The 10,854-nt window shown below is 37.8% G+C and overlaps 1 protein-coding gene across 1 annotated transcript; it reads right to left on the bottom strand.

Annotated features, from left to right (window-relative positions):
• Positions 1–682: 682 nt before the first annotated feature.
• Positions 683–10,336, bottom strand: si:ch1073-184j22.1 (erythroferrone). The gene is made up of 8 exons (XM_042719340.1): positions 8,902–10,336; positions 8,535–8,584; positions 6,922–7,037; positions 5,599–5,726; positions 5,218–5,329; positions 3,036–3,126; positions 2,847–2,925; positions 683–1,154 (listed from the first exon to the last, which is right to left on the bottom strand). Exons 1-8 carry the CDS (start codon positions 9,037–9,039, stop codon positions 1,056–1,058), a joined length of 813 nt encoding a protein of 270 aa, XP_042575274.1. The 5' UTR covers positions 9,040–10,336; the 3' UTR covers positions 683–1,055.
• Between the last annotated feature and the right edge of the window lie 518 nt (positions 10,337–10,854).

Genomic DNA, 10,854 nt, shown 5'->3' with positions numbered 1-10,854 from the left:
GCCCATCAAGGGATAAATAAGCATGCCATTACCATACACTCATTTATCTTTCTGCACATTACACAACACCAAACAACACTTGCAACGCTTCCAGCATGACGAACAAATACTAGATGTTTCCCTGGAAGGTATAGCAGAGCAGTCAGAGAGAGAGCGAGACAGAGAGAGGGTACAGCATTAAGACCTCATAACCATCACTAATAGCACAGTGCCAAACACCAGGCGCCACGCTTCCAGCATGACGACCTCATCCCCATCTACTACTGGAACATATTGTCTACATTCATCATCACTGAATGTAGTGTTTGTGTCTTCGTTCATGCACAATGAAATTCACCAGCATTACCAAATAATACAAACATTTAAAAAGCTTAAAGGCTTTAAATTTAAAATGTCCATTTGTCCCTTTTGCTAGAATTCTGTTGAATCAAGACCTCAATAAGCTGCTACTGTTGCTTTTTTCACCCCACTTACCATGCAAATGTGGTAGTAGTTACTTTATTAATGCCATTAATACTTATCTTTTGTCTGAAATGGTTAAGTTATCAATCGCAAAACATGAAAATCTTTCATACAGCAGGAAGCTTCAAATGCATGTTGAAACACTTTCCTCAGGCAGTAAACAATAACTATACTATTCATATAAATCTCTGTATTCCCCTAAATAAATTCCCAGAGCATGTTTCAGCATTTATGGAAGCAGTTTATTGCAAATATACACAAACATCAATATCCTTTCAAAAAGCAAATGCAAATAAATAAAACTTAAGCCCAGTTCAAGAATGGAATGCATAAACATACCACATGAAAAAATACATACACCTCTAAAAACAGAGTTTAAATGTTGCTATTATTTAGGAAAGAAATAGCAGTGCAATCCTGCTGCCCTTTGCAACAATGGTAATACATAGAGTCTCTTTTAGGTGCTTGAAAAGAGTCCTCCCTCTTATGAAATTAATATGTCCTGAATACCTTACCTAATAAAGATATGTATTTTGTCGTCACTGTGAAAATGGGTTTCTTTGTAGTCATTGGTTTGTGTTTTGTTTGTGTCCTCATACTCCAATAAGAATGCCAGAAAACAGACTCTCTTGGAGAATTGTGAGGGCTGAGCCTGTCCCATTGTCAATAAGAATAGATACATACTCTCCAGCCTGTGAAAAAAAATCAAACATCTACATGAATCATGCTTTTTGTTTGTTTTATGGTTCAGTAATATATAATATACAGATGCATCTCAATAAATTAGAATGTCGTGAAAAAGTTAATTTATTTCAGTAATTCAACTCAAATTGTGAAACTTGTGTATTAAATTAATTCAGTACACACAGACTGAAGTAGTTTAAGTCTTTGGTTCTTTTAATTGTGATGATTTTGGCTCACATTTAACAAAAACCCACCAATTCACTATCTCAACAAATTAGAATATGGTGACATGCCAATCAGCTTATCAACTCAAAACACCTGCAAAGGTTTCCTGAGCCTTCAAAATGGTCTCTCAGTTTGGTTCATTAGGCTACACAATCATGGGGAACACTGCTGATCTGACAGTTGTCCAGAAGAAACATTGACACCCTTCACAAGGAGGGTAAGCCACAAACATTCATTGCCAAAGAAGCTGGCTGTTCACAGAGTGCTGTATCCAAGCATGTTAACAGAAAGTTCAGTCGAAGGAAAAAGTGTGGAAGAAAAAGATGCACAACCAACTGAGAGAACCACAGCCTTATAAGGATTGTCAAGCAAAATCAATTCAAGAATTTGAGTGAACTTCACAAGGAATGCACTGAGGCTGGGTTCAAGCCATAGCCCAAGTTGCTTGAAGTCCAGTGTTAAGTTAAATTTATAAAATATTAAATCTAGTACAAATTCAACCAATACTGAATTCAAAATGTGTTTTTTGAAAACCAAAGTCACTGCATCTGTTTACCAAGAAATTTTGGAGCACTTCATGCTTCCTTCTGCTGACCAGCTTTTTGAAGATGCTGATTTCATTTTCCAACAGGATTTGGCACCCGCCCACACTGCCAAAAGCACTAAAAGTTGGTTAAATTACCATGGTGTTGGTGTGCTTGACTGGCCAGCACACTCACCGCACCTGAACCCCATAGAGAATCTATGGGGTATTGTCAAGAGGAAAATGAGAAACAAGAGACCAAAAAATGGTCTGAAACTGAAGGCCACTGTCAAAGAAACCTGGGCTTCCGTACCACCTCAGCAGTGCCACAAACTGATCACCTCCATGCCACGCCAAATTGAGGCAGTAATTAAAGCAAAAGGAGCCCCTACCAAGTATTGAGTACATGTACAGTAAATGAACATACTTTCCAGGAGGCCAACAATCCACTAAAATTTTTTTTTTTTTTTTTTTTATTGGTTTTATGAAGTATTCTAATTTGTTGAGATAGTGAATTGGTGGGTTTTTGTTAAATGTGAGCCAAAATCATCACAATTAAAAGAACCAAAGACTTAAACTACTTAAGTCTGTGTGCATTGAATTTATTTAATACACGATTTTCACAATTTGAGTTGAATTATTGAAATAAATGAACTTTTCCACAACATTCTAATTTATTGAGATGCACCTGTATATAGGACTGTTTATGATAAAGAGATAGTCTTAGATATGCATTCTTGCATATCCAATTTTTTAGTTGGTGTGTTGTCATAACAGTCATAAAGCCAAAAAGTAAGCATCACATTATTGAAAGAGGGCAATAATGTATATGTATAAAACAGCAGTTTTGATGGGGATTGATTGGAGTCAGGGCATTATTAACACAAACAATTTCAGTAACCTGTAAAATACTTGTTCAGTTAAATGAGCTTATTATGTCAGTCAGTCGTACCTGTAGGTAAAGAGTCCCGGTAAGGAGAATACTGAATAGTCCCCCTGTTGCACTCACTCCAGTCACTGTCTCTAAAGACCTACATCATTACAACACATTAATCATGGTTTAGGACTCATTTGCTTGACTTGTTAGAATAACAATTCAAACAGTCAGTGCTATTGGTGATTATGGACCATTACTACTCACACATTACTCTGACAAAGAGATTCTATGCATATAGAGGCCTTAACACTGTCCCTCTGCCTGGCATGAGGCTTCTTCTGAGACTCATTGGATTCTGGAAAAAAACAAAGCAGATACATAATGCAGTTAAAGGGATTGTGACAGACAGACGTGTTCAGTGGTACTAGGACCCCACCCTGTTCCACTGAGCTTTATCTAAGGGACAGGCTGTTGGATAGGCCACACACAAGTAGCATGATGCAAACAGGAATAAGGTATTGCATGTACTTCAGCTAGCAAAATGATGCAATAAAGCTTACATTTTATGTTTGTATTGGTCTAAATGTGAAAACTCAATTACCTGCTGGTGCATATTGTTTATTTATGCCATGTTGTCAAGTATGCATACTTCATGAAATTTGGATGCCTAAAAATGCAATTTTTGATACATTACAGTATGACATACTGTACTGTGTCCATTGGAAATGTGCAACAAGTAAACAATATCCCATTAAGACCAAACCAGAGGAGAACTGGTCCTCCAACTGAGCCTGGTTTCTCCCAAAGTTTTTTTTTTTTTTTTTTTGTCAATTTGTGTCATCTGAGAAAATTAGGCATCCTTACCACTGTTGCCTTTTAGCTTGCTTATGGAGTTTGAAAGACATAAAACTTGTAATGGCACTATTATCACTACTGAACTGTAGAGCCACATTTTACAACATTGACACTGTTATTGAACTAAACTGAATTTACAAAGCTGTATTGTAAGAATAATTGCAGCCTTTTGTAGTATTGCTTATATAAAAAAATAAAACTTTTCATAATTCATAAAAATCTATTTTAATATGAAGCACTATAGAAATAAAGTCACAGGTGCAGTCCCCTCAACCACTGTACTGTACCTGCACTATTTTGGTTATAAATTTCAGTATGCCTACGGCCCAAGATGCTGGGCTAGGCTTGTTTAGTTTGTTTGGTGAATAGATGAATAGATGGAAATTACATTATTAAGAGAGTAAATGATAAATTTGTATTTAAAACTAATTCACTACAGAAAACGGACAATATTGATTTCATTTGTGTGCTGTCAAGTCGGATTTCACAGGAAATTCCTATTGCTTACGTCACTCATTCTTGCCTCTTAACGTCATTTCAGTAAAAGCAAAATAAGGTCCTGCTATTGAGTGTGTGGGTGCTAAGGAGTGGTTGCAGCTTGTTGTTACAGTAAATAGTAGTGTGTAGACTAGAACTAGTCAGGTAGCTAGCATGTAACGGACAGTTAAAACAGCAAACCCTATTGACCTCCTAAATTACTTGTCAAAAAAAATGTTGAGAACATGCATTCAAAATGGGAAAGTGACAGCCTGTGCCAAAAAAGATTTGAACCCCAGTGGTACTTATGATACTTGCTCATATGTCTTTTTTGTGATATATTTTTGGGGAATTTCTTCTTACTGTCAATGGTGCAGCATACAGATTTCATCTGATATAGCGATTGCACATAACTATCAAATATGCATAGAAAGCGCAGTGCTGAACCACAATGTACGTTAAAGATTTATTCTGCAAGTAGCATTTAATTTATGTTTCACGGATAGCAGCAGAGAGGCTAAAGTTAAGAGTGCAGCTTTTAGGTACTAATAATTACCCTAATAGTTAATAATAATTAATCATTAGGAAGGGGCAACGCCAGACCTGGAGTGCAGAGTCCAGCTCCATCAAACCTGCCTGTAATTTTCAATTAATGACTTGGTTAATTTTTATTTATTTTATTTATTTTTTTAAGTGCATTTGAATAGGGATGGAGCTAAGATCTGCAGGACAGTGGCCATCCAAGAATGAAGTTGCCCATCTCTGTTTTAAAGGTACATAGAATACAAATACCTTTGAAGGTTAAGATCTGAAGAAACTACCCCAGTGCCAACTTACTCTAGTCCTAAAGGTGCAATTTTTACACATTCTGACAAGAAGGCACTTCATCATTTAGCCACAACCTCTGTTTAGGACTCTGTTTTAGCTTTTAGAGCTGGTCATGTTGATATCCCTTGTATAGCACATAAACCATGCACAATGTTAAAATCAGACTAAAGCTGTAACCATACTTTCAGATTAGGTTTAAGAATCTGCCATTAAAAACATGTTGGTTGATAGCTAGTCTGAATGTTGGGGGCAGGCACACACCCCAAAACATATCTAAACCACTTACCCAGTAGCAGACTAGCTGTGAGCTGATAGAACCCAGATACTGGAGCTGTGTACCGGCCACTGCTGGCATTAAAACCCTGTCCCCTCTGATGGAACTGCTCTGTGTTTGAGGGCTGTGGAAAACACAGAAATGAAAAAATTAAATATGCCATTGCCACTCTCTTCCATTGCCAACCCTTCCCCACTGCTTGCCAGTCTGTTTCAACATCAGCCAAAGCTAACATCGCTGCTAAATCAATACATCTAGAAGTTAGTGCTACTTCAGAGAAATAAAAGCTTCTTTTATAGTTCACATTTACTTTCACAGCTATGTCAAAGCTATTTAAAAGATAAAAAAATTACTAAATTAAAACAAAATTAAAATGAGTTGTTTTCCACTTACATCGTTGAAAGGCTGTAGCTCCTGCAGACTGCGACGGTGGACCAACAGGTTGTGATGCAGTCGGCAACGGAAAGCTGTGGCCACACGAGGGGTTTGATCGCAGAGCAGGCAGTGAGTTCCTACCATATCATAGTAAAAATGCAATTTCAAAATCACAAAATAACCAATTCAAAACCAAAAACATTATTTTGAAGGGTTTGGGACAATATTCAAAACAATATGATTACAAACCGTAACCCAATAGACTGGTCACCTCCTCAGACCCAGAAACTCTGAAATACAGCTATTGGAAAATGTTTTGGATTGTTTTTGACTGACACTTGGCTGCATATAAAGCCATTAAACAATCTCACAGTGAATAGAAGATGTAAATATTTGAAGTGTTTGAGTGTGTGTATGAGCAGACAGAGTGGATGGAAGTGTGAGGGAATGAGAATGCTAGAATGTATGAGCCTATGGTGCCACTCCACTTTTCTGTGTGAATAAGAGCCTTTATGTTTTATACTGCTGTCAGAACAGCCTGCAGCTCACAGCACCAGAGCACAAACAGACCTGTGTCTGCTTTCCTGGCAATACTCCAACACTCATTCCACACACAAACATGCACACACACACACAAAATGTGGAATCTGTGGAATTCTTTGGCCTGGCCAAGTCAAATCCACGTCCTGGAAAATTACACCTATTAAGAGATCAGCCCAGCCCACAATCAGACTAGCAGCCTCCACAACAAATGAGCATGACAACAGATATCCTAAACATCAAGCGATTCTTTAAGTGACTTAGCCCAAACAGAAACACAAACCTGTTGGACCATAATAACTAACATATTCAAATGTGTTTAACAAATTTTTTATGAAAGATGTTAATGTCAAAGTAGTTACTTAAGATCAGTTTAACTGATTTGTGCACCTGCATCTGGTGTCTTTTTACGTGTAGTGTGCATCCATCACTCTGACAAAACTCTTGATTTAGCACAAGTGAACCGAATCATTAGATTATGCACGACGTAGATCAACAGACCCACCTCTCAACACATTTTATATGTGTCTCTTATCTGACGCATTCAGTTTAGCTCATGAAGCTTTCTTCTAAAAAGCATTTAGGAATTAGGTGTGTTACATAAGAGAGACATACAAAATGTGCAGAGCAATGGGTCCCCAGGACCAGAATTGAAAACCTCTGCTCAAATGCCATTTTAACAAGTTGTAGGTTTTAGTCAGTTCTGCCAGATGGATGTATCATGAGATTTCTTTTCTGTTTTCTGTCTGACATGATGGGTAATGGTTTGTAAATGGGCTTATGTCTAAAATTCCAGTATACCTTTTAGTTTGACTTGGAAGTCCTTTATCAACTCTGCATGATGAGGCAGTAGGGGGCCCGGAGGACCAGGAGGCCCCTGGGGACCAGGAGGGCCTGGTGGACCTGGAAGGCCATGCGACATGTAGAAAGTTTCAGGTTACATTACATAATAAGAGAAATCCATTTAAAGAGGTGAAAGATTAGGCACTTTCTGACATAGGCCTAATTAGTTTTATCTGTGTGTGCTGTGCTAAATCTGTTTTATACAGTTTTACTTTTTAGTACTTCAGTATATCTATATGCACTTACAGTGGCATGCAAAAGTTTGGGAACCCCTTGCAGAATCTGTGAAAATGTGAATAATTTTAACAAAATAACAGAGATCATACTAAATTAATTTTTTTCTTTTTTAATTTAGTACTGTCCTGAGTAAGATATTTTACATAAACAATGTTTGCATATAGTCCACAAGACAAAAAAAATGCTGAAATTATTAAAATAATCCCATTCAAAAGTTTGGGAACCCTTGGTTCTTAATACTGTGTGTAGTTACCTGGATGATCCACGACTGTCTCTCTGTTTTGTGATGGTTGTTCATGAGTCCTTTGTTTGTTCTGAATAGTTAAACTGAGCCCTGTTCTTCAGAAAAACATTCAGGTCCTGCAGAATCTACAGTTTTCCAGCATCTTTTGCATATTTGAACCCTTCCCAGCAGTGACTGTATGATTTTGAGATCCATCTTTTCACACTGAGGACAACTGAGGGACTCAAACACAACTATTAAAAAAGGTTCAAACATTCACTGATGCTCCAGAAGGAAATACAATGCAGTAAGAGCCGGGGTGAAAACTTTTGGAATTTGAAGATCAGGGTACTGTAAATTGTAGTTAATTTGTGTTCTGGGATAAATGCAAGTATCTTCTTTTGCTCCGAAGTGCAGTACTAAATGGAAAAAAAAATACATATTTATATTACGACAATACAAGAAAAAATTCTGAAAACATCCTGTTCAAAAGTTTTCACCCCTGGCTCTTAATGCATTGTGTTTCCTTCTGGAGCATCGGTGAATGTTTGAACCTTTTTTAATAGTTGTGTTTGAGTCTCTCAATTGTCCTCAGTGTGAAAAGATAGATCTCAAAATCATACAGTCACTCCTGGAAAGGGTTCAAATATGCAAAAGATGCTGGAAAACTGAAGAATCTGCAGGACCTGAAGAATTTTTCTGAAGAACAGTGCTCAGTTTAACTGTTCAGAACAAACAAGGAACTCATGAACAACCATCACAAAACAGAAAAACAGTCGTGGACCATCCAGGTAACTACACACAGTATTAATAATCAGTGTTCCCCAAACTTTTGAATGGGGTTATTTTAATAATTTCAGCAGTTTCTTTTTTTTTTTTGTCTTATGTACTAAATGCAAACATCTTTTATGTAAAATATCTTACTCAGGACAGTACTAAATAAAAAATAACATGCTTTTTGTATGATCTCTCTTATTTTGTTAAAATTATTGACATTTTCACAGATACTGCAAGGGGTTCCCAAACTTTCGCATGCCACTGTATTTTATGTATTGATATTATTCATCTTTAGCATGGTGTGTAATGCCTATACACTGGATCAGAGATTACCTTGGAGAGTCTTTTATTTCCTTTTGGTTTCTTATTCCCATCATTGTTGGATTAAGCATATCAGAGCTTCAACTATGTAAGCAATCTTTAACTACGGCAAATATATACACTGTTCCTGTAGAGAGATTGCCATACCCTAAAGTAAAATTCAGATTCCTGTAGAGAGGAATCCGTACTTTACAGTGAGGTCACATTCTCTACAATGTTTATGAATGTCATTACCATATACTTTCCCCTCATGTCTAATGGTTGTCATACAATAAAATTCAGAGAATTGATTTACAAGATTTTATGGCGTCTTTTCGCGTATGTCCTGCCTTAAAGCCTTGACAGGTGAACAGCAGGTGTGTGAATCAGATTTGACTTACAGGGCTCTCAGTGCTGACTGTATTGTTTTCCTCTTGGAGCTCCAGACTCTCCTCACTCTCTTGTGTGGTGCAGGTAGACAGCAGTAAACTCAGCAGCAACGCCAGTAGTGCCCCTCTTGCCCCATGCCTGAGCTTCATGCTGCAGTGTCTGTGCAGTGTAGGTGAACTTCTAACTCACTCAACTCAGTGCACAATTTCCATTCCAACAGAGAGAAGTGACCAAACGTCCTGTGGGTAACACGATGGAATCGTTCCTTAGTTCAAAAGGATATCCAAGAGTGGAGGTGAGAAATCAGAGTGCTGCTTCTTCAAAGCGTAAATACTCTTTGGGAAGAGTCCTCTAGGTATAGTGGCTCTTGATTTGGCAAAGATGCCTACTAATGTTCTACTTTAATTCCCGGGGTGATTTCTGACATAGGGAAGACATCTGTTCTTAGATCAGTTCATATTTTGGTGGACAGAGTGTTCAGAGTGCCATGAGAGATGTGCGCAGGGCCTCACCATGCTTCTACCCATTCACAGTCAATCCGTGCCCTGTGACAGCCAAGATTCCCTATGCCTCCTGACTACAGTCTAAACTCTCTAAGCTAGAGTTGTTAAGCATATGTGTTACAATCACAATGGTGTGTATTTCATAAATGAATGTGTGTGTGTGTGTGTGTGTGTGTGTGTGTGTGTGTTTGTGTCTGTGTTTGTGTCTGTGTGTGTGTGTTTGTGAGTGTCTGTGTGTGTGTGTGTGTGTGTGTTTGTGAGTGTATTTGTTGATGGTTAATGTCTGTTGCTCAGCTGCGGTGTGATTACCTGTGATAAACCCTGTGTGCAGTATACTCTCTCTGTTGGTGGTATCTCCACGTCTTCTTTCTGTTTTTAATAATGTTTGATTGTCTTCTGCTCTCCTTGGTGCCTTTGCACAGTTCCTTGTGTTTATATTTTCGGTAATTCCTTCAGTGATGAATTTTTTTTTGCCAGTTGAGGTCCTCTTTGCCAGATTCCAGTTTATTCCACATCTATGTCAGTGGCCACTCAGAAAGGATCACTCTGTTTTGAAGGTCTCCTTTTCGCGCTCCACTCTTTTTAGCTTCTTCTCATACCAGACTCCTCCTCTTCTTGAAGTTTGTGCACTCCTCCTGATATCAGTCACTGGATCTTGATCTGTCACTTTGTCTCTCTTCAGCCTCCTGGTCATTTATCTGACCATCTCTCCCTGTCTCTCTACTAGAGTCAACTCCTGGGTCCCTTCTTTTGTTTGTCTTGTGTTTAGCTCATTCATCTGTCTCTGCCAGCACTTACTCTCTCCATAATCCTCAGCTGCAGGGTCCTAATGCCTCTTTTATAGGTTTGTACAATGTTCTGCTTGTAATCAGAGATGCTCCTTCAAGATGAGTAAAAAAAAAACTAATAGATTTTTAAATATCAGAAAGAGAGGGAAGGTATTGTTCATTTAGACTCTATCCTAAATTTGCAAGCAGTGAGAGACATTTGGGTGGGGCAGAAATGTGCATTTCAGATATGCAGAATACAACTTTAAAAAATTACAAAACCACCACACCTCCCTCTTTATCAGTGGCCAATGGCATAATTCTTTCAAAAAGATCAGGACAATTAAAATGAGAAATGGTTGCCACACAAACCTCATATGCAATTGATAAAGGTAAACATTCAAAATTTTCTGCCTGGATCAATGTGTTTTGAATGAAGCAGAGCATAAGGGCAATTTTAAATGATTCTGTTAGAACCACTACTGCAAAACATGAAAATAGAATAAATGATTCTGTTAGAACCACTACTGCAAAACATTAAAACATACACTGAAAATTGATAAAACATACACTTATGAATACTATCTATCTATCAACACTATCTAATTGATGCTGAAAATAGCAGTTTGTGGTTAGAAATAGGTGATTGGAAGCTGTCTGCTTAATTAAGTCCTGTATAAGAGGATTTGAGGTC

This window comes from Cyprinus carpio, chromosome B2 (genome assembly GCF_018340385.1).
Source record: "Cyprinus carpio isolate SPL01 chromosome B2, ASM1834038v1, whole genome shotgun sequence".
Taxonomy (NCBI): Eukaryota; Metazoa; Chordata; class Actinopteri; order Cypriniformes; family Cyprinidae; genus Cyprinus; species Cyprinus carpio.
This window is presented reverse-complemented; position numbering and strand designations above follow the sequence as displayed.

Bases quoted from the DNA above. Each gene is read 5' to 3' on its own strand.
- si:ch1073-184j22.1 (XM_042719340.1), bottom strand. From the start codon at position 9,039: ATGAAGCTCAGGCATGGGGCAAGAGGGGCACTACTGGCGTTGCTGCTG. The intron at 7,038-8,534 runs GGTAATCTCTGA...TTTCTACATGTC, and splicing joins GGAAATAAAAGACTCTCCAA to GCATGGCCTTCCAGGTCCAC. The intron at 3,127-5,217 runs GTAAGTGGTTTA...GTTTTTTTCCAG, and splicing joins CACAGCTAGTCTGCTACTGG to AATCCAATGAGTCTCAGAAG.